The 23,263-nt window shown below is 54.0% G+C and overlaps 3 protein-coding genes across 3 annotated transcripts; 1 reads left to right on the top strand and 2 right to left on the bottom strand.

Annotated features, from left to right (window-relative positions):
• Position 1: 1 nt before the first annotated feature.
• MRPL27 (mitochondrial ribosomal protein L27) lies at positions 2-3,339 on the top strand. The gene is made up of 4 exons (XM_071452932.1): positions 2-154; positions 1,583-1,705; positions 2,426-2,493; positions 2,921-3,339. The coding sequence occupies exons 1-4, from the start codon at positions 133-135 to the stop codon at positions 3,125-3,127; spliced, it is 420 nt and encodes a 139-aa protein (XP_071309033.1). The 5' UTR covers positions 2-132; the 3' UTR covers positions 3,128-3,339.
• Positions 3,340-3,826: 487 nt separating this feature from the next.
• On the bottom strand, positions 3,827-9,700 carry LOC139602774 (uncharacterized). The gene is made up of 5 exons (XM_071452931.1): positions 9,527-9,700; positions 8,792-8,913; positions 6,848-6,946; positions 6,231-6,395; positions 3,827-4,847 (listed from the first exon to the last, which is right to left on the bottom strand). Exons 1-5 carry the CDS (start codon positions 9,612-9,614, stop codon positions 4,701-4,703), a joined length of 621 nt encoding a protein of 206 aa, XP_071309032.1. The 5' UTR covers positions 9,615-9,700; the 3' UTR covers positions 3,827-4,700.
• A 538-nt stretch (positions 9,701-10,238) lies between these two features.
• On the bottom strand, positions 10,239-22,898 carry XYLT2 (xylosyltransferase 2). The gene is made up of 11 exons (XM_071452649.1): positions 22,764-22,898; positions 17,437-17,908; positions 16,802-16,977; positions 16,287-16,489; positions 15,800-15,880; positions 15,433-15,649; positions 14,861-15,037; positions 13,756-14,018; positions 13,453-13,648; positions 12,731-13,064; positions 10,239-12,364 (listed from the first exon to the last, which is right to left on the bottom strand). Exons 1-11 carry the CDS (start codon positions 22,896-22,898, stop codon positions 12,042-12,044), a joined length of 2,577 nt encoding a protein of 858 aa, XP_071308750.1. The 3' UTR covers positions 10,239-12,041.
• Positions 22,899-23,263: the final 365 nt, after the last annotated feature.

Here is a 23,263-nt window from a genome sequence, read left to right as displayed (position 1 = left end):
CGGAGGCGCGTGCAGTGGGCAGTGATTGGTCCGAACGCTAGCGAGGGCGCTAGCGGACCAATTGCCTCCCAGCACGCGCGCGCGCGCGTCGCCTTCCCAGCGGGCGGAGGCGGGGGAAGCAGCGCCATCAAGATGGCGGCGCTGGGACGGCTGTGTGAGTGTGGGCCTGTGTCACCTCATTACCCTCTGCGCGGTGGGGAGCGGCGGTCTGGCCTTGGAGCGGGAGGGATGAGCTCGGGAGAAGGTGCCCCAGGGAGGTCACCCCGTGGGACGTCGCGCCCCTGGTGGGACGTCACCACCGATAGCGCGAGGCCGAGGCTTTCGCCTTTGCTTGGAGCTGAGGCTGTGGTGATGGCGATGAGCGGGTTTGTGTATGTAAAACTGTAGCTATGCTTCGTCTTGTCTAATTTCCTATAAATCGTAAAATCTCTAAAAAGCTTTACGTAATGGGTCATGTCCTGAAATTAATGGGGATTTGTACCCTTTCCTCAACAGTATTTCTTAGAATTATGGACAAGTTTGGGTTGGAAGGAATCTTAAAGGTCATCTTGTTCCAATTCCCTGCCATGGGCAGAGATGCCTTCCATTAGACCAAGTTGCAGTAAACCCTATCCAGCCTGTGATTGAACACTTCCAGCAGTGGGACATTTCCAGCTCACTGAGTATCCATGATGATTTAATTAGGTTAAACTAGTGGTTTCGCTCAGGTTAAGGAAACAAGATAACCACTGTTCTGCACTAACCTGCTGCTTAATGGGCTAAATAGAGGAATTCAGAAAAATTAGGGTTGTCTCCTACCTGCATAAGAGGTGGTACTGAAGAGAATTTTAAGATAATGATGCCTTGCGTTGGGGGGAAACTTAAAGATCACCCAGTTCCTACCCCCTGCCATTGGAAGGGACACCTTTCACTAGACCAGGTTGCTCCAAGCCCTGTTCAGCCTTAAACACTTCCCTTAAACTGGGAGGGTTAATGAAAAAAACTGTGCTCCAGACTACCTTTTTGCCACTCCCAGGGCTCTGTATTCCTTCCTAGAGCCTTTAATCATAGAATTACAGAATTATTAAGGTTGGAAAAGACCTCCAACAAGTTCAACCTTTATACTCCTTCAGGATACTCCTCACACTCTTCCTGGCTGGTCATAGATGTTTATATATTTTCCAGACTTGGAGTCTGCTTATTTATAAGATTTCAGGATGTAACTGTCTGAGTGAGTTCCATTTGGTCAAAGGGGAAACTGAAACAAATCACAACCCATCTTTTCTCAAAGCACTGTAAGAGCAATCCACAGCAACCAATGACACCTGTGCTGCATTTTACGAGAATGAAACAGAAATTTGTGCACATGATTTAACATGGTTGCTGAGAGTTTTATTCTTACCTGGGCAGCAGCAGCATTTGAGATGTGGCCTTTTTTCAAGGAACTTAGGCTCTTTTGGTCTAATTTATCTTGGAAGTACTTTTTGTTTCTTCCAGGGCTTTCCTTTGCCTTTAATTTTAAAGCCTGTCTTCCTTTACATCTGACAGAAGGAATTATGTATGATAGTTTTTCCAGCTGATGTTGTTCTTTCTCCTAAACTAGTTCTAACCACTCACCATACAAGCCTGGTTGCTGTCAGATGGGCTTCTAAGAAAAGTGGGGGCAGCTCGAAAAACCTAGGTGGCCGCAGCCCAGGGAAACGCTATGGGTTCAAAAAAGTCGAAGGTAGGTCTCAGTGTCTTATTTATATTTCACTGGGAGCTTCTCTCCCCTGCTATGTGTCAGTTGTTGAGTGTTTCAGGAAGAGGTGGGCAGGGCACTTTTCCAGGAGAAAGAAGGGGAGGATCAGTGAAACCTCATGATCAAGGGTTGTTGGTGGGAGGGCAGGGTGAGTCAGCTCCCCCCACCATGAGCCTGCCAGCTGCCAGCCAAAATTGCCTACAGAAAATGTACTTTGGTTCTAACTTTGCCTCTCCAAAGAGCCCAGGAGGAGGGAACACTGTGAGACACCTCATAACTGCACTGCACTTTCCCCCCACACTGAGTGGAAAAACTGAGCATTTCCAGTGTTTACAAAGGAGTGAATTACAAAGTTTAGCAGAAGCCAAAGTGCAGATTCTTGCAGTTGAGTGCTTAATAATTACTAGCTTTGCTGATGGAAACATATCAATGTAAATGTAGTAAAACAAATGCCTTCATCAGCCAGAAAATGCCTTGTACCCTAGAAGCAATCTTTTCAGAGATTTGACTTTTTGCCATGGTCTATCCATTGCCCTTTTATTTCCTGCTAACAGCATTTTTGTTCAGATGCTTTTAACATTTGAAGTAATTTTTCCTTAGAAAATGCCTACAAAAGCTGGGATTTATAAGTCCCAGAATCATTTGTATTCTGCAAGGGCTCTGGAAGCTCTTTCTCTGCAGCCTGACTGTGTCACTCTGTTGCAGGTGCATTTGTCCATGCAGGAAACATTTTGGCTACGCAGCGGTTGATCCGCTGGCATCCCGGCGCTCACGTAAGGCCTTTTCTCTCTATTTGGTTCTGAGAACAGCAGTCCCCGCCCCCTCAGAGCCCCACACTCACTGCCTCCTCTCTTTCAGTCTCATTCTTAATGCTCATCCTTGTATTCTGTGGTGTTAGTCACAGAGCCTGCTCAGAGCCTCACCTGTGTTCATGGGACTCAGGGAAGGTCTGCAAGTAATTGCTGTCCCAAACACTTCTGTGACCTGACTGGGCACTTGTGCTTCAGGGTGGAATGGGTGTCTCATACTGAGCACCATTGCAAACTGGTTGCTGGAAACAAGTTGTGTGGTTTTATTTAAAAAAATAAAGCAACAGATGCTGTTGAAGCCAGGATATCAAACAAGGCAGACCAATGCTCAGATCTGCTTTAGTTGTGGATGTCCAGCCTCTCCTTTCTAATGCTCCTCATCCTCTCCCAGGTGGGGATGGGCCGTAACAAGACACTCTATGCCCTGGAGGATGGGATTGTGAGATACACCAAAGAGGTCTACGTGCCCCCACCCCGCAGCAGCGAGAGCAGGGATGTGATCTGCCAGCTGCCCAAAGGAGCAGTCCTTTATAAAACTTTTATCAGTGTTGTCCCTACCACAGAGGTAGGAAGCTTCAAACTCGTCAACATGCTGTGAACCTGCTGTGTCATGTGGGCACAGATGGAAAGGACCTCTACACTGTACTGGCATCTGAGGACAAGAGTGGCTCTGAAGATACCATTCTAGGATTTGGTTTTGTTCCTGAAGTGCTTGTGATCTGTGTTCAGGCACTGAGATCATCTGCTGGCATTTTTATGAGTGTTTAATAAATGCTGTGGGGCAGCTGAAGGTCTTGGCTGCTCATGGAATATGTTACCATGGTCATGTAGTATCTGGAGAGCCTGGTCTGTTGTGCCATTGGATGAATTCCCTCTACAATCACTCTTGTGCCAGTACTTGTCCTGCTAATAATTCCCTCTATTTTTGCTCATTTTTAGTCATTACTGTTCTATTTGTACCTTAATTCACAATACTACAGAACAGATCCTTTTCCACATGCACCTATGCTGTGTACCTGGAAGCTGGATTTTTCCCTCTAGCTCACTCACCTCAATGCTTAACTTAAATATCTGAGTGTGCCATTCACTGGCCATGTGAGGAAAGTTCACAGGCCTAATTCTAGCTCATTACTGAGTTCAGGGGGCCTGGCAAGATGCCCAAATTGGGACTAGTATTTGAAGCCTCAGCAGCTGGAGGTGTATGATAAAGCATTACCCAGGATACTCATCCTTTTATCTTTGAGTCATTTTGTGACATTTTTGAGCTTATATTGCTCAAAATAAAGGACCCTCAATGTGTTGTGCCCAAACTGATCTCATTTTATCTACAGGGTTGTAAACAATTTGAAACATTGACTCTGCAGTAGAAAACAGGTTATCAAAATCAGAAGTGTAAGGACACCAGTGTTGACATTATTTAGACAATTCTGCTCTGCAGAAGACCAGGTGAACTGGGTCAGCCACGTGTCCACCTGTGCTTCACATCTTCATGTAGACCTCCAGCTGTTCAGTCCGTGCATCTGTCCTTTCCCAGCCTGTAAATCCAGCCCCATGGTTCATCTTGGTGGTCTCTATTTGGGTATAACCCATGGAACCTCTCCAGATCCGTGTGTGGGCTCTGTACAGAACTGTTGTCAGTCACAGAGGCTGTTGGTGCCAGAGCATGCAGCAGTGCTCCAAAGCACATCCCTTCTGCCACTCACAGGTGAGGATTTCCACCTGGCAGGTAATCCAGATACAGTAAAGCACTTGCTAACCTAAGAAACAGGTGAAGCAGCACAATACCACCAGTGCCTGAGGTCTGATCCTTTGTACAGCCAGCAGTACTGCCTCACAGAGGTATGAAATGCTGCTCCTGAGGAGCTCTGGCCTAGCAGACATTCCCCTTGGCTTTGCCCTGTGCAGCTCCAGCAGCTAGACCTTTGCCTTTGGTGTTTGCCAGACTGAGCAGATGTCCCTGGTTCCTCTGCTCAGCGCAGTACCCAGCAATGGCTCTGTGGTTGTTCTTGTGCTGCAAGAGGGATGTCACTGGTGGCTGGGTTGGTCTTGCCTATGTTTCAGGTGATTGTGGATCTGGGTGAAGGTTTGGCCATTCACTGTGGAGGAAAACGGTATCCCAGGCACTTCAGTTGCTGACAGCACAGGAAGCAGCAGTACACTAGGCCAAGGCCTTACACCGCAGTGTTCCGCTGAGTTTGGTAGCTGAGGGGGGCATGGAAAGGGTCTGGAACACCATGTCTGTCCAAGGTCTCTGAGCTTATTCCTGTTCCTGAGAAAGCTGGAGGATGCCTCAGAGCATGCTCATAAGGAGGTGGCATCTATTGAGGAGAGAGAAAGAGCATTACAGCGGATCAGAAATAACCAGGAGATTATCCCACCTCTTCTTACAGAGCAGATGAAAATGCTCACAACTGCCACCAGCCTGAAATTAAACCCCCACAGTCCCCCAGCGCAGCCAGCTGTAGGCTGGGGAACACCTGGAGATGAGAACATGGCACAAACCTGCTGAGAGACACATTCTCACCTCACACTCTGTGCGATGTTCCTGCTCTTCCCTGTTCCCTTTCAAGGACTTGGCAGAAGGCCAGAACAAACTTGACTTTTGTTGGGAGAGGCCTGTCACTTGTTTTCCCTTGACTAAAGAAAAATTACTAGGATTTACACAAGTACCTACAAACCAGGTGTTGTACCCAGGTTTTGGCACCAAGTCTCACTGCACAGAGAGGAACCTCCAGGCCTTGTCACATTTCTTTTGGCAGAGCTGTGCTAGCTTTCTTCCCACAGGTGACAGGAAGTGGCATGGCAATGTTGTGGGAAGAGCCTCCAGTGCTGTTCCTCAACTACTTGTCTTTGGAGCTTTACTTTCCTGTGCCCTCAATGCCCAGGTTTCATGGAATTAGAAAATGGTTTGGGTTGCAAGGGACCTTAAAGATCATCCAGTTCCGACCCCTGCATGGGCAGGGACACCTTCCACTATATCAAGCTGGAACTTTTCAGGCATTAGAAATAGCTCCAAACACTGAGTGGCAAGGGCTAACTATGCCAGGCTTTATGGTGCAGCTTTAAGAGCTCAAAATCCAGGTAAATCAGTGAACTTCTAATGCTTCACTCGGGTTTCAAAAGTTTTTGTCCTGCTTTAGACAATGAGGTCTCTGAACGGGAGCATCTCAGGATGCTGCCACAGGACCTACTTAGCAGGATGCACTCACTTTTCTCTGTTACATTGTGGGAGTGCAAATCTTAACTATCATAACAAGCAAAGCCTCCTGCTCATAAATAAGCCATAAACACTTCAAGGTAATACCAAGGCATGTCCCCAGGAGTGTCCTGCAGGGAGAAGGAAGCAAGAACCCATGAAAGCCTTAGAGATCCAAAAATAACACTCCCAGCCTGGACTTGTATGGATCAGGTGATCTGAAGAGCCTGCCGTTTCTCCGTGGGGTTCTGCCCTGCCTCCTGGTACAGGCATTTCTGCAAATGCACCAGGGGAGGAGAGATGGATCATTAACCAGCACAGATGTACACCAAAGGAGCCTCCTGATACACTTTGTGCTTTCCCAGAGATAAAAACTATCTGGAAGGCAATCACAGAGCACAGAGTCCTCAGCTACCACCAACTGTGAAGCAAGACACAGATATGAACCACATGGGTGACTGCCATGGGCTTCTGCCAGCCTCCCACTCCAGGGAGGGGAGCTCACCTCCTGGGATGGCTCTGCCCACAGCCCAAACCTGTCGGCAATCATCTGATGGATTTCTCGCTGGCGATCTTTCTTCCGCACGCTCTCGTAGCTGGGCAGGCGGGGCTGCTCCCAGGACGGGAGCTGGTACGTGCTGGGGCGTCCGACACAGAAGAGCTCATCTCCCTAGAAATGTGCATTCCCAGAAAAGGGTCAGTGTGATGGTGGCTCTCATCACTAGAAGTTTATGTCCTGGTGCAACCTTGAGTTAAGGGTTCAGGGTTCAAAGCTGTAGGTACTTGTAGGCTCCTTTGAACACCCAGAGAGGATATCCACCCTCGCAGGGGGCAATTACACCACGACCTGCGCTGCAGGATCCCAAGCCCCCAGGATCTACCACTGGCACTTCATGCACAAACCCCTCAGGGCACTGTGGTATCCTCTGCAATATTCCTTCCCTCTACATGCTGCCTGCCCCTGGGGTTTTTACATACTGGCAGCACTTCCCAACGTTGTGGGATAGCACCAGAAGATGCTGCCCAGCACCTTTTGCCCCAGGCAAACTCCATAACCAGAGTCTCTCTCCAAGCCCATGAGCACCATTCCCACCCAGCTCCCAGCAGGGACCCTGCCATCACCTGCATGCCGGGGTTCTCAGCAGTGCTCTCCAGCCGTGAGGCTCCATGCTGGGGTCCCACCAGCTGCTGGCTGCTGCTGAAGTAGGGTGGGGGGCGGTCCTGGAATAAGGAGGACATGAACAAAACCAAAATCCCTCCCATCCTTCCCAGCAGAGAGCAGAGCTCAACCAGCTCTCATGGGACAGCAAGACCCTGGCAGAGGAAGAGTTGCTGCCTCCTGCAGCTCTCAGTGCTGGCAGCAGCCCCTGCCTGTTCAGTGACACCAAGAGCTCCAGGACATCTTCTCTGGCAGCACAGGGTCTGCTCCAAGGGCTGGAGCCAGCAGGAGCAGAGTACAGCCAGTCTGGGCCCCAGGGCACGGTTTCATTGAAAATCAGCATAACCATCTCCTTTTGGGGTACAACAAAAAACAACCCAACTATTCCACTGGTGTAGATAAGAGCTCCATCACATGCTCAGGGTTACAGAATTTGTTAGCTCTTATCTACTGAGCTTGTAATTTCAGGATAATGCAGCAAGCAAATCTACAGGGCAACAGTTGTGCTGTTCCCAAGCTGTCTTGCTCTAGTTAAACTGGATTCCCTGTCAAGGTATTGAGTAACAGTGAGCAGAAATCCTGTTCACAGAGAACTGCTCCTCGAGCCAGAGCCAGGACTTGAGCCATGGCTTTACCTTGCTCTAGGAAAACCCCATATCTGCCAGCAGAAACCAGCCCAGAGACTCTCAGGGCAACCAGGGATGCACAGGGAGGACTATGAGGATTTACTGTTGCTCTTAACAAGCAAGGAGCTGTTTGTCTTGGCCCTACAGCACAACTACAGAAGCTGCAGGAAAACAGCACCCAATTGTTCATTCAATAACTCATGAGCAAAACTAGTGCAACTATTCCTGCACAAAAGCTGCCTCACACACTACAACTGCTTCTCTTTTTCTGAAGAAAATACATTATATGTTCCCTTTCCTTACATAATTCTTTGCATCCATCCTTCCGCACAGTCCTTTGCTAAAGGCAAGATGCCTGCTTGAAGTTTCCACCTCAGAGCTCAGGGAGCATGCCACACTGCCTCAGAGAGCAGCTCCACAGGCCAAGGGAGCACAGCAGCAGGGCCTGCTCCCAGTGTGTGTGCCATGGGCAGGCAACAGGAGGGAAGAGAGGGAAAGGAGTGGAGACATCAGTGCAGCCTCTTTCCACTGTGATTTCTGGTGGAGACTTCTCAGCCTGTGCTGGACTATTAGATTTACCTTTCATAGCACTAGTCTCTCCACCCCTTGCTAGTGAGGCTGAATGTCCACTCTTCTCCCAGGGACTGCAAAGTGGTACCTGCAGCCCTTCCCTCAAAAGCCATCCTTGCAGCTCTGGAGGCCGAGCCACAAAAGCAACACTGGCTACACACACTGCTCTTTTTCCATCAGCTTCCCTAGTTGAAAGCCAGCCCTAGGAAATTACAGATGCAAGCGAAAGGGCTTTGTGTCTCACTGCTCCTTCCCCAGGAGCTGTGCACAAGAGAGCCAGTTGTCAGGGATGCGGGTGGCTTTGTCTGCCTTTGCCCTCAGCTTCCAGCTCCCTTCCCTGCTGGGCCCCTTCCTATAAAGCACAGCCCGACCCCACACATGACTATGCAGGGGGAGGAGAACCTCCCTCCCGAGCTGTGTGGAGAGCAGGGAAGCCTTTTAGTGTTGGGCCTTGGAGATACAACCACAATGGCACAGCGAGGCAGGACTGGGTGGGTGGATGGATGGATCTCCTGGATAGAGTGGGAGCAAGGAGATGGCAGAGCCCAGCTCTGCTTGGAGGACCCACACCCATCAACAATCCCAGCCAGGCTGCAGGACAGTAACCTGGCAGTGCAGCCCCACAGACCCAGCACAAGGCAACAGGAGCTTGGGGGACAGAGAGGGACTTGTGGGCAGGAGGAAGAGAGGAAGGACTCGGAGGACACTCACATACTGGCTGGGGGTCTGGAAAAGGCGGCAGGAGCAGAGGAATTGGCAGCACATAGGGTCACGGTGGTACAAGAGCAGCAGCAGGATGAGGATCGCCACAATGAAGATGGAGGTGGACACCGCTGCCAAGAGACGGGAGAGGCGAGAGAGCCGGTGGTTCGACGGGCCCGCGGGCCTCCTCCAGCCGCCCGCTCTTGCCCCGCGGCTGACGCTTGGAGAAGACCCTGGGAAGCCGATTCCACCTGCTGCCCGTCTCAAGAGCGCTAAAGCCCCTTTCTGCCCGGCATCTCTCTCCCTACCAGACGGTGAGCGACCTGCAGAGCCAGGAGGGGCTCACCCCACCCTGGACCGCGGCGGCAGGGACCGTTCCGCGGGGACCGGCACCGGCACCCACCGTCTCTCGCCCGGCGCTCTCGGCTCCCTCAGCACCACAGCCGGGCACCGGTTCGCCAGTGTTGCGGTCTCCCGGGAACCCGCGGCTCCCCCCGGCCCACCCCCGGATCCGCGGAGCCCATCCGCACCCCCAGCCCCCGCCGCCGCCCCGCTCCGGCCCCAGTCCCGCGAGACAGCGGGACCCCCCGGACTAGGACCGGCTGCTGCAGCGACCTCTCCCCCGCCCGTCCGCAGGTATCGCCTTATCGGCACAGCCCGGGAGGCACCGGCAGAGGCCGATCCCGCCCGGCGGCCGCCCCCGCTTCGCTCCCGGCACCGCCGGAGCCCCTGCCCGCCACTCACTGGCGGCGATGACGATGGCCAGGACGTTGTTGTCCATGCTGGCACTGGCGGTCGCGGTGTGGCCCGAGGCCTCCGCGGGCTGCGCCATCCCGACCCCGCCGCCGACAGCCCCTGCCCGCCGCCCGCGCTCCACAGCCCGCGAGGGGCGGGCCGGGGCGGGGCCCCGAGCGAGAGCACTCAGCCGCGGCGCTCCCGGGGCTCCCCCTTCGGACTCACGTCAGGGCCAGCCCGGCTCAGCCGCGGGTGCCCCGGCCTCGTGCCGCGGTTAGCAGAGTCCCGCGGTGCCGGCCGAGCGGCAGCCAGGCCGCGGGTCACTCACTGCCGGGATCAGCGCTGCCCCGCTCCTGCAGAGGGAAGGCTGGCCTGTGCCGCAGGAGGCTCCTGGCCCCGCAGGCAGCAGGAGGTGCCCGCTCATTAGCCGATTAACACCTTAATTAAGTGCCATGTAAACGCTAAGTATCTGGTACCTTCAGGGCAGCCGCTGCCAGGGCGTAACCGGACTCAGCCCGTGGCTCCGGGTCACTCCCGAGCTCTCACTCTCCAGCCACAGGTTTTGAAAATCTCAAGATTGATTTTGGGTTACACATCACCCATCTGAGGAAGGCGACCCTGCCCCAACACCTGGTGCCAAGGGGGGATTGACACTCTCACCGGGTACGGCCGAACCTCCCCCACCCATTCCATAACACCACAAAAACCCGACACACCAAACTGTAGAGATAGAGATGTATTTGTGGTGATGTTGCATATTTAAGACAACTTTATATAACGGTTCTAACACAGAGTTTTGGCATCTTCCAGTGTGTGGCCCTTCTCCCCCCACATTCCTCCACTGCCCCAAAGCACCCCAGGCAGAAGGGGGCACATGACAGGGGGGCTGACTGCCAGCAGGTACCTGCCCTCACACACAGAGGTCTCAGTCCCCTCCGTTTTACAGTACACATCTTGCAACACCCACATCCTTAAATTTGTAGACTGGGAGTGTCAGACCTGCTGGGCGGAGAGGTGGGACATGGGAAAAAAGTTAGGATGGCACAGATCCATGGAGACAAAAAAACCCCACCAGCTCCTGAGACCCTGCTTTGAGCAGATTTGGGCCAGATGGGCTCCAAAGTGTCCCCAGCTGTGAAGTGTCTTCCCAGGATGAAACCAAACCAAGACTTCTCCAGGTAGCATCAGTCTTGGAGAGAAGAGTGTTAGAGGCAGTTGCCAAGGACATCCTGGGGGCACTGCAGGGAAGGGGGATGCTTCACTGCAACCCTTCCCAAGAGGAGGTGGCACCTATTCCCTCTGGAGCAATGGGAAGCAGAAACAGCGGAGCGAGGATGGGGCTGGCCAGACCTCATCTCGCCGCTTTGCATTTTGCCCAGGGAAGCACAGCAGGTCCCAAAAGCTTCTGCCGACGTGGGAGAAAAGAAAAAGTCGGGTCAAGGAGCTATGGCACAAGGCAGCCCTCCAGGCACGGCTCATCTGCAGCAGGACATCGGTCCTGTGGATTCTATTTTGGCAGGGGATCAGGGCGTCCTTTTGCTGAAGTGGAGACAGAAGTTGCAGGGTCCACAGCGCAGCTTGTTGGGCCTGAACCACACACTGAGCACTCCACACTCACTGTTGCACAACATATCAGGGCTCCAGACATTTGGCATAGTTGGGCAGCTGCCCCACAATCTGGGGGCAACCCTGCCCCAAGGCCAACAGGTTACAGGTCCCCAGCAGCCCTCATCAGGAAATGGGCAAACAGCAAAACAACAACAATAATAATAAAAGAATAATAATAAAAAAAGGATGTAAACGACCCAGCACCCTGTCCTGTAGCACCAGGACACCCAAGGGAACAAGGTATGTTACAGTCTCAGGGGAAATGGAGACACAGGGACTTCCCGGCCAATGCGGGGTCTCGTCTCTATTGCACTTTTGCATCATATATATTTCTATATATATATTTATAAAAATACAAACTAAAGGGCTGGGGTGGAAAGGATGAGATGTAAACCCTAAGCCAGCAGCAGCTCCATGCACATGGCAGGTTTTGACTCATTCGGTTTCTGCCCATCCCCAGGTCCCTCATCAGCCCACCAGGGCAGCAGTCAGCAACAAGGGCCCATCCTGCCAAGTTCTAGTCCGGGGTGGGTAGGATGCTGAGCTGGTCAAGAGCCTGCCCACTCACCAGCCATCCCTCCCTCCCACATCACCCTTTCCTGAAGCTCCAAGGCCTGCAGAAACAAACACACAGCTTTTCCCAGGTGCCTGCCATGCCCCCACAAGGATGGGCACTCCAGCACGCTCTCCCTGGCCAGCAAAGGCTCATTCCTGCAGAGACGGGCAAGACGCACCTCATGCCTCTCTGCCCAAAATATCCCACAGGAGAAGGTTTTCCCCTGCTTGGATGTTCTCATTTTCTCTTCCTCGAGTGACTACAGTGCAAATGGCACAGGGTGATGTGGTCCAGAGACACCCCCCAAATCAGAAACGGAGGATGCTCCCTGCTCCCAAGGCTGCCCTCTGGCTGCTCCTGCTACCTCAGCCGCCCATCAGGTTTGACAGGCCCCAGTTCTGATTTGGGGTCTGGGGAGAGGGAGCTCCAGGAGGTTTTGCTGCAGGTCTCCAGGGAAGCGCAGGCAGAGGGGCTGCTGACACAGACATTTGCTGCGGACCAGAAGGTGCCGATGGCAGCATCCGCCCAGTCCTCCAGCTCCTTGCCCGTCAGCTGTGCCTTCTGCACCGCATCCTCCTCTGCCGCCTCGGAGCGTGGCAGGCTGAGGATCCCACCCAAGCCTTGGAAGTTCTGGTCCATGTACTCGTTGTGGGGGGGACCACCATGCAGCCAGTTGCTGTCATCTGGGAAGGAAAGGGAGAGAAAAGAGAGGGGATGAGCACTGCAGCAACATTCTGGCACCCTGCAGGTCCTACCCCCAACTCCAGTTAGGGCACAGCACTCCACTCCTTTGCAACCCCAGCTCTCGTCCAGCACAAGGAAAAGGACACTGCCGCAGGAAAGATCTGACTGACATGGGCCAATGGGCTCTCCACATCTGCCAAGAGGATAGCTCAGTCTAAGGATTCACATGGGCAAGGGGCACCAGTGGAAAACTGGCTCCAGCCTGGTCATCAGCTGCAGCCCAGGGGCCAACACAGGGGGAAAGCACTTTGGACTGCCCACAGGGACACCCTCTCATCCAGCCCCAAACTCCAGAGCATCCTCACCTTTCCTGAGAGGCTGCTTGCGGTTGAAGGTCTGAGGCACCACCAGGAACTGGTTCTCCCCCAGAGGCTCCCAGAACTGGAGGAGGCGGATGGTCCAGACACCAGGGCGCAGGGGGTGGTTGAGGGGGGGCTTGTACTGGGTGAACTCTGCCTCAGCATCCACCGTGATGTCGTAGGAGGCGGCAATGACATAAGTGGGGTCAATCCACACCACCGTGGCCGTCAAGTTGGGGCCCCGTGACCACTTCTGCATGGCCACCGGTTCATCAAAAGGCCCCATCAAGCCTCCAAAATTGCGGAAGAGTCTTTCCTTGGGGTCCCACTCTGTGCCCACCTGGAGGGACAGGAAGCACAAGCAGTGGGACACTGGGCAAGGAGACACTATCAGCTGAGGTTCTGCGTTTCACCTCCCCAAAACAGAGAACACATAAACCTTGGCATCTAAAGCAATGGACACTCCATGGATCATGCGCCAGCACTAATTCAGCTGTGCAAGGCCTCCTGCAGCTGCAGGCTCTAGATCTCACCTGCCTCTGAAAGATCCCCTTAAGGCCTATTCACCAACAATCAGCTCCTCACAAATAAACCAAACTCCCAAATAAAGGTTTCTTTTCAGAAACAATAGCAACTCTGTGTCCTTCTGTCCCCATTGTATGCAGCTGGGGCAGAGGAGGAATGGCAGCACAGTGTGGGAGAGCCAGGGAGAAAAGTGCCACATTTACCTCTAGGTTTTGCAAGCGGTTTGTCTGCCCTCCATGACCAGACAGCTTCAGAGCTCCTTGGGGCATCATCCACACCTCCAAGGATTCAGTCTGCCCAGTTGCCAAATTTTGCACTTCCTGCATCACCAGGTAACCCTGGAAATGGTCGTCATAGAAATATAAGTGCACACTGGAGGGGAAGCCTCGAGGCTCAAATCTGGAGAGACAGACAGAGAGGTTGCATATCTGAGCACAAGCATACTTCCAGCACAAGATAAAGGTCTCCATTTGGAGCCTGGGTTGAGACCACAGAAAATACCCTACCTGCAGAGCTTGTCAGCCTTGGCTGCCGGCGTGGATGAGGCTTTGCGGAGCCCCAGCCTGGAGAAGGCTGTATAGAAGGTGAGGGTGACATCAGTGAGACCGCTGAGCCCATCAACACGGTCGTAGACATTTTCCCAGTAGGCCTTGAGGGCCGGGGTGTTGGCGGGGTAGCTGCCGTAGAGGTGCGTGTCCAGGATCTCCAGCACCTCCTGATTCACCGTCGACTCAAACTTGCGGGCAAAGAAGGTGGGTCTGGAGAGTTGCTGGAAGAGCACAGGCATTTCTAACAATGTTGGGGGCACCCACTCTGCCCTCCCACTCCAGCAGGATCCATCCTACCCACTTTGAAGGCACAGGCTAAGGAGCAGCACAGCACAGCCAGCCTGAATGTGGGATCCTCTATGACAGGATCAGTGGGAGCACACCAATACTTACTGGGAATGCAGATGGGTCCCCATCTCTCCCACCACCTCCCCCTTTCTGTGCCCAGAACTAGCCATGTGTCATCCAGCTCCTTTGCTGCAATCTTTACTCTGATGAGCCCCCACCCACCAGAGCCACTGCTGAGCCCTGCATTAGCTCTGGCCAAGTGGCACAGCCTGCAGGAGCAGTGTCTTGGGCTCTGCAAGCCTGGAACTGCTGGAAAATCCTGCCACTACTGCTCTTTTCAGGGTTGGCTCTATCTCCCCCAAGCCTCCTGTGTTCAGTCCACATCCCCATGCACTGAGAGCATGGGAGACATTTCATCACAAGGCATTTTGACCTGCCAAAGAAACAGCACTCTGAATGGGTTTTACTAAAAAGGCATTTCCTTCAAGTGATACATTTGTAGGGAAAGAGCAGGAAAACAGGAGAGAAAGCCTAGGAATAGGAGCAATGCTGCAAGCAGAACCCTGGCTGCAGGGCAGGACAGTCAGGATAATCCTACTGCCTGTTTACAGACACATCCACACTGAGCCCCACTGGGGAACCTGATCATGCTCCAGTCTCTTGCAGGGACATGCACAGCAGCTGGCACTGCAGCCTGGAGTGCCCGCAGGACAGCTCAGAAAGAAGAGGACAGGGAGGGGAAAAAAGCAGGAAGAGAAAGGAGGATCTTTTTCACCTGTAGCCGAAGGAAGTCCTGGGGTTTGAAGTCATTTGGGGAGCACCCGCACCAGTCGACTATGTGTTTATATTGGCACTTACAGCCCAGCTTCCGGTTCCAGTTGGTCACTCGGAGGTTGTTATCGACCAGCGTCTCGCAGGCGTGGCTGTTCTCCAGGACCGTATGGAAGAAGGACTGTGCAAGGCAGAAAAGGGGCAGGACACCCAGTGGGATGAAGGACAGGTGGTTAATGGAGAACCCCACTCATAGAGGAGAAGGGCAGACCTCAACTGCTACTGAACAGAAATATCCCCGTTCCCAGGAGAGGGCAACACTTAAGGGACCAGGCTTGCATCAGTCCTCATCTGACCCAGAGGACCTAAAGTTGGCTTGTATGTAAGCATGACCCCTGACCTATCTGCTCCTCTCTTCCCTCTTTCATACCTAAGTCTGGAAAAGGGGAGGCACAAAACTGCCTGAACAGAACCAGCAATACCCTTTGCAGGTACCCAGAGCAGGGATGAAGTGGATAAGATATGTTAAGCACAGTGGGAAGAAAATCTGTCCTGTGGCCCACAGCCAGCACCCACCTCAGCTGGCAGGAGTGTGTAGGTGTAGAACTGGCGCAGCTGGGACACCAGCTGGTCCTCAGCATAGACCACATATTCCACAAAGCTGCGTGTCAGTGAGAACCAGTCAGAGCCCCCGTCCACCACGATGCCCTCGGGGATGTGGCGTTCACCCAGTCGCCACATGTGGGAGTCACACTCGTGGAACAAGCGGTCCAGGCCCTGCTTCTTGATAAACCTGGGCATGGGGATGAGGAGTTAGGAGTGTCAACCACCTTGCAAAGTGCAGATGCAGAACATCCCCTCCCTGCCACAGCTGTTTCAGTTATTTTCTGAAATCCCTCGTTTTCTGTTCCTCCAGTTTAACTCTGCCTCTAGCTGAGATTACCTGGCGTTGTCTCGGCCATGTGACTTCAGGAAGTTCTTATCTCGGTATTTGGACAGGAACATCACCAGTTCATCATTGGTCCTGAGGTGGAAATCAGGAATCATTAATGCTCCTAGTAGCATTAGTAGCATAGAAGCAGCCCAGTAAACACTCATTCTGCAAGAGCCATTAGATACAAGGAACACAAAGCTGCTGACTCAAACCCTGTTTCACCACTGGGCAGACACAGACACAGCCTCTCTGCTGTCTCATGCTTCACATGCATGTTCTCCTACAACACCCAGACCACAGGAAAAAACAGCTTCGGAGGTACTTGCTGGGCTCCTCTGCATACATGGGTCCAGCCTGGCCCCAGAGCACCATCACCAGCATGTGGGTGCAATCTCCAACCCCATCTCCCTGAGCTCCCTGCTCCTCCCAAAGCTTCTGCACCACCACACAGCCCCAACACCTCCAGCCCCCTCCCCTGCCCCAGTAAGGCACTCACCTTGTGGGGTAATCAGTGGCACTCAGGTTGATGAAGAAGTCCCACGGCCACTCAGACAGTTCCAGCAGGTCCTTCATGCTACGCAGGTACATCTTCAGCAAGCTGGCACCTCCCCAGATGGTCACCATGCGCCAGGGTGTCACACGGATGTTGGGGTAGTGCCGGGCCAGCTCCACAGCCTCGCGATGGAGGTAGTTGGAGCGCTGCCAGGGAACATGGCTCACCCTCAGCAAGGAGTGCATCCTCCCAGGGCCGTGTTTTCCTTGCCACCAGCCCGGAGTCAGCCCTTGCAGCAGCCTCCACAAGGAGAGAAGCATCAAACAGGGCAGGGGGGATAGATCCTGCTTCCGTGGGGTTGCAGAAGTAGCAGCAGAGGGTCACAGCTCCACAACAGCAAGGACTAACTCTATCCAGCCACTTTCCTCACTCACCACCACCCATGCCTCAGCTCTGCGCCCTCTCCCAGGGACTGATGGAGCACTGTTAACACCCACTCCCTCACCCCTGCGACACACCTTGTCAACGTGGATGTAAAAGAAGTGCTGCTGGTGGTACACGGCCTTGATGAGCCGCTTCAGCTGGCGGATGGCCCTGCCATGCACCACCAGCATGTAGGCAATGCGCACAGGCTTGCTGGGCAGCCCCTGCTGCAGCCGGCTTTCGTCCCACTGGATCACAGGGCTGACCTTGCCTGCATAGGGAGGGAGAGGGGTGTCAGCCACCCCCATCCTTGGTATCTACTACCTGGAACTCCTGAGCAAGGCAGGGGACAGCAGGGAAGCACTCAGCCTCGGGCAAACCCCAAACTGGCTGCAGTGCCAAGGCACGGTGGCACATGCAGCCCCTTGTGCTACACTGATGGGGATTTTGGGAAAGGGGGTGTCCTCCCCTGGTGCTTCAAAACAGATAATGCAGCTGGGCCTGGCTCTGACCCCTGCAGAACTGCAGAGTAGGATGAACAGCCCAATTTAAGAAGGCTGGCACAACTTTGACTGGATTACAGAGGCAGAGGTAATCTGGGAATCAGTGACAGATTGAGGCTGCTGTTTGCCAGGTGGGACAGCTTGGTGACATACGGAAGGTGGCCTACTAGCCTCCCAGGGATATTCCCAATGCCCAGGGTGACCAGGAGCACTCCAGTAGGGCTCACCTGAGAGCTGGCAGTGGCGAGGCACGGACTGGGGCATGAGGCTGCCAGCCCGGTGCAGACACACCACATTGGCGATCTCCTGTTGGCACTGTTTGCTGCTGGCCCGGGCCAGCGCCGACAGGGCGTCTTTGCCCGTGATTTCACACTTGGGGGTGAAACCGTTCTCAGTGGGCTGGGGAGCCCCCTCCACGCTGCCCGTGTCACCCTGCTGGAAGATGGCCAGCTGAGCCTCCCCACGCAGCTCTGACAGGTTCCTGTGGCTGGAGGAATCCAGCATGGCTGGCAGCCTCCATCCTGGTTTGTGCCTGGCTGTGACGGCTCTCACCACCTTGGACACCATGGCCCCGGGGCTGTCCAGCCGGCCCCGCCACCGGCCATGCTTCCGGTTGGCGCTGCTCCGGCGCCCAGCAGAGCTGTCCGAGTCCTTGGAGCCATCGCTGCTCTCGGGAAACCCAGCTTTTTTCTGCCGCTCCTGTTGCAGGTTCATGTGGATGCAGAAGAGAGGACAGACAGCATTAACTCGGGCCTGCTTCTCCCTAGATCTGTCAGCATCCCCCTCAGAGCATCCATTCCCAGTCCTCACAGAGCTCAATGCTGCAGCATGACAGGTGCTCCAGGAGCAACCACTGTGCAGCACAGGACATTACACAGCCCCTTCACCACCCAAAACCCCAGGCTAAGCCCCAACAGGAGGCCCCTGCCTATGCCCCCATCATGAAGATAGCCAGTCTCACTCTCTGTGGTTGGGCTGCAGACTAAATGGACACAGTGAGTTGTGTGTGCACCAGCCACCCTCTAAGGTCTGCCCACCTGCAGGGACATCCCTGATGCTGGAGATGAGCACTGGGCTGTACTTGCTGGTGATGGTCATTTCATTGTGAGATTATTGGACCAACTCTTCCCTGCCATGATCATGCTGTGAACCCAAGGCCAGCAGAACCAGAGTCACAGGCAGCCACAGCTGTGCTCTCTGGGCTGAAAGCACTGGACAGGAATAGACCAAGGCCCTGCCCATGCACCCCTCCCTGGACCCTGGCTCCCTATGCTGGGCTGGGGCAGGCACTGCCATCACCACCTTCCCTAGAAATCCAGTCACAAACCCTCCTGTGGACGCAAGCAGATGTGCAAAGGGAGCACTTAATTACGCTTTGTTACCTCTGCCAGGCTGGCTGAACAGCAGTCAGCCAGCCTTGGGGAGAGCAGGGAGCTGGGAAGTTTGGATGCCACTCTCGGGGGAAAGAACTTTCCCAGTGAGTGTACCCGTGATGTCGGGGCCATGTGCTCCAGCCCACTGCAGGCACTCCTGGATGACAGGCAGGCAGCTGCCTGCTCCAGCCCAGCCTCCCAGGGCTGTTTCACAAAACCTCCAAACTCTGACTGCCCAGCAGCTGTGCCAGGCACCAGAGGGAGCTGTAAGTAACAACCAGGGGTATTCCTGAGCAGCATCAGCTCACAAGGATGGACAGATGCCTCACAAGGACAGCAGGACTGAACTAGCCCCTGGCACAAGACTCCCCTGAGGGTGTAGCTGCTGGGAAGGTCACAGCCAGGAGAAAGCACAGAGTGAAAAGGCTGGAAAGCATTTGGTGTGATCTGCCCATTTCAGAGTCCCCAGACTACCCATGGTGTGCTGGCACAGCCATGGCCAAAACCACTGCTTAAATCCCAAAGGGTTGGTTCAGCAGGGATCAGCCAAGCCTGCCTCCACCCAGGCAAGTGTCACAGGCAGCCCAAGACAGGCAGTGAACCCTTCATTAGTCACCATGCAGGACCATCTGTTCCAGAGCTATAAATCTGTTTTCCCCACAGAGCATCACAGGAGAGGGCAGCTGGAAGGCCACAAGTGAGGAGAGAGTATCTTCCATGCTCCTACAGGAAGAGACTTGCTGATCCCACTCACATCCTGCACTCCCCAGCACAGCTGACCGTGAGACACCCCCTATTCAATGCCCACCCATGGTTACAGTCCTGCCCGTCCCTCTGGAAGGAGCCCTGCTCCCAGCTCAGGAGCATGCCTGGCTGCCTCTCCCAGTAGGGAAGTTGTTAGAAGCATTGCCAGCCCTTCCAGAGCTGCCAGCCAAGGAACTCGAGGGTTTCTAATTATTGCACCGCAGCAGAGTGATCCCTCCACCCCAGCCTGGCAGGGAATGGCTCCAGCCACATTGTTCTGCTACATTTAAGACATGTGTGGGATTGTCAGTGAGGGTCCCCATTCCCTCCTTCTGACACACAGATAACTCCAGGCGGCAGCCAGAGCTCACTTAGAATCACAGAATCATTTAGGTTAGAAAGACTCACTAAGATCACCCAACTATTGAACCCCTGTCAAAGCCACCACTAAAACATGTCCCCAGGTGCCACATCTACCCATCGTTTAGATACCTCCGGAGTCTGTGACTCCACCACTTCCTGATCCAGCCTGTTCAAGGGCTTCACAGCCCATTTGGTGAGAGTTTTCACTAATATCCAACCTAAACTGCCCCAGTATAACTTGAGACCATTTCCTCTTGTCCTGTTGCTTGCTACTGGAGAGACTTGTCCTGTTCTGCCTCCTCCAATGCGACACTGCTACCCCAAAGTGAAACAGAGCCATGGGTCATGTATCTACCTGCACCCCATCCCCTGCACGGGTCCCACTGTGCCACGGGGAGGAGTAGAGCTAACAGCACCTTGTTTCTGCAGGATTCCCTCTCTGGCTGTCTGACAGGTTTCTGCCACATACCAGCACTTAGACAAAACCAGCACCAAAATGTTTCAAAGAAATCAGAGGAATCCCGAGTTAAAATGGCTGGAGAAAGTCCCCTAAAAACAAACTCTTTGTCAGGAAAAGTAACTATCAAGGAATCTCTTCTCAAGAAGAAAAGACACTTCATAGGAAGCTTCTCTTGTGGCCACAGCACACAGAGGACACCAGCACACCATCCCCAGAGAGGTTCCACCTCCTGCCTGGACAGACAAAGACAGGAGACCAAGTGGCTAAAACACTGCAGTGACAGATCCTCTTCTCCACCCACAAGGAAACTCTGTGGTTTGAGTTTTACTGGTGCCAACTCCACCACGGACTAAGAGCTTCAGGAAGCCCATGTGCTCTTCCAGGAGCTGTGGGTGTCACAATGACAGAGGCAGGATCGCTCTGGTCTCTCAGGCTCCCACTTGTGTGGGGAGACCTGCTGACCACAGCAGGAGTGGGAATTTCCTCTCTCATCCATCAGTTTGGATAGGGATTGTGTTGTTTGATCCTGGTGGAACAAGATTAATTTGGTTTCCAGGAGGAAACACAGTGCTGATGGAAAGATGGACACAGATCCAAATACTCCTAGTCTGCACTCCATAAAGAATCCACTTGGTAAACAGAGGGCGCCTTGCAGGACCCCAAAATAGGGCTTGGGAAGAGAACTGATGGATCCAAGAGGCACAGCCAGCTCCACAGCGCTTCCAGGACTTGAGTGTCTCTTACTTTCTCCAGAGCCCATTCATGTTGGGGATGAGCTGTGTCTGTTAGTGGGAAGGAGCTATTTACTGTGGCAATTAAGAAATCCCAAACTTCCATGAATCCTTTCAGGCCTGCAAGGTCAGACTCTCCCAGGACTGTTCCTCTGGCTTTACCAGAAATGCCCTTAGGGAAATGGTGACTCCTCTAGGTCTGACCAAATCAGACGGCAGGACAGCACAGAAAACAAGAGCTTTGCATTTATAAGAATTGAGGTTAATTGGACTTTTTCCAGCTTGCTAATGGGTTCAGGCTGTCCGTGAAGTTAAGGATGGTTCTTGTCTTCTCCAAAGAGGCTTGTCAATTCCCAGGACTGCTGGTGGTGAACCAACTCTTCTCCAGGAAAGGGGACCCACGGACAAACCTGTTCAGCTGCCCAGCTCAGTTTTGGGATGAGACATGGGGAAACCAAGCAAGGCAGAATGAGCCAACCCAGGAGGCTGTGAAAGGCAGGAGCAGAGAACAGCAGACAAACAGTGTAGGATGGTACAGAGGGAAGGAGAAGCCAGGATGGGTGAAGTAATTTGATCAAGGTTACAGACCAGGCAAAGGAGCAGTTGGGCACTCCTTGGTACCAGATCAGTCTGCTCTCATGCTTCCAGTGCCTCCAGATCACGATCCTCTCCTTGCCACATTCACTGCGTGGTTCTGTGTTGGTGATGGGCATATGGCAGCACATGAGGGTGCTCATGGCCATTTCCTGTGGCCCAGGAGGAGGCCTAAGGCTGGGAATTCACCTGCTGAATGAGTGGTGTTACTCTAGAGACCTTCCCCACTGCAAGGGGCTGCCCTGTTCCCCTTCTCACCTCTTTGCTCTCAAGGAAAGCCTCCTAGACCTGCTGACCATGGGATCACCCTCCACACTAGGGAGGTAATAGGAGGCTTCAGCCACTGGTCCACACAGACATAGCAGACCTGGACACAGTCTGGGCAGTTCCCAACAAATAAACAAATTCAAATTAACAACCCACAGGTAGGAGCTTGGTTTGAAGGTGGCAGCAATGTGTTTCATCAGCCCGGGTACTCTTTGATTCCTTCTCTGTGTCTGACCTTGGGCAAACTCCTTCACCAGACCATGCCTCAGTTTCCCCACACTCACGAGAAAGAAGCAATGCATTTGGCCTTAGCAGGGTATTCTGGTATAAAGACATCAGCAGCTCCGAAAGGTCCTTGTACTCTCCCACTTCTCAGGAACACCTCTCACCAGAACAGCTACACAGGAGCTGACACAAACCTGCCAGCTCTCTGAACTCCATGTTTTTTAATTTGGGTGTCCCTGACCCCAGTTCCCCACAACATCCCCCAAACCACAAGTGTAAGATCCCCATCAAGCCCCTCATACTCCTCATTTTATGCCAGACCCAAAAAGAACCCCCTGGGCCACCAGCTCCTCTTCTCAGGTGCTGTGACCATGCGCCGCTGCCGCCAGAAGCTCCCAGGCAACCTACCGCTGCCCACCCCACCGCCAACACCTTCAGCAGCCTGAGGCTGCAGGATCCCCACCCCGGGAACCCCATCCTGGGTCTGGGCCTTGCCAACCCCACAGAGCCCACCCTCTTTGTCCCCCCCCAGCTCCCGAGCAAGGGGACACTCGCTACCCCCAGGGCACTGTCCCTCCCCAGGGCTCTCCCACGAAAACCCCCTCCCAGCACCCATCGCCCTCCCATAACCCCCCAGGCCCACAGCCCCCCTCGGGCCTCCTCGGTCTCCCGCGTCGCCCTTGGCCCCCTCACGGCCCCCCCAGCCCTTTTATCGCCCTCCTTCAGCACGGCCCACACCCCCTCCACCCCCGTCCCCCCGGCAGGCCCCGGCCGCCCCCCTTCCTCCCGCGGCGCACCTCGGCCAGGCCCTCCTCGTCGAGGCCGGCGGAGCTCCAGAGGACGAGCCCCTGGAGCAGGAGAATGGCGAGAGCCGTGGCGGCCGCCAGCCGGTAGCGCCGCACCAGCTTCCGCGCCCGCCCGCCGGCCACCATCGCCCCGCCGGCCACCATGGCCCGCCGCGCCGCCGCCACAGCTGCGCATGCGCAGGCACGGAGGGGCGGGGCTACGACTGCCATGGGGCGGGGCTTACGGCGGGGACGAGGCCTGTGAGGGAGTGTGAGCGTGTAAATGTGAGAGTGAATGAATGTGAGCTAATTAGCGTGTGAGCAGCTAATTAATGTGAGTAAATGCGAGAGTGAATGAATGTGAGTGTGAGCTAATTAATGTGAGTAAATGTGAGAGTGAATGAATGTGTGTGAGCTAATTAATGTGAGTAAATGTGAGTGTGAGCTAATTAATGTGAGTGTGAGCTAATTAACGTGAGGTGAACGAATGTGAGTGTGTTAGTAAATGAGTG

The sequence above is a fragment of the Agelaius tricolor genome, unplaced genomic scaffold (genome assembly GCF_023055355.1).
Source record: "Agelaius tricolor isolate 1412-34295 unplaced genomic scaffold, bAgeTri1.0.p SCAF_35, whole genome shotgun sequence".
NCBI classification, from domain to species: domain Eukaryota; kingdom Metazoa; phylum Chordata; class Aves; order Passeriformes; family Icteridae; genus Agelaius; species Agelaius tricolor.
The sequence above is the reverse complement of the archived record's forward strand: the minus strand, read 5'-3'. Positions and strand labels throughout refer to the sequence as shown.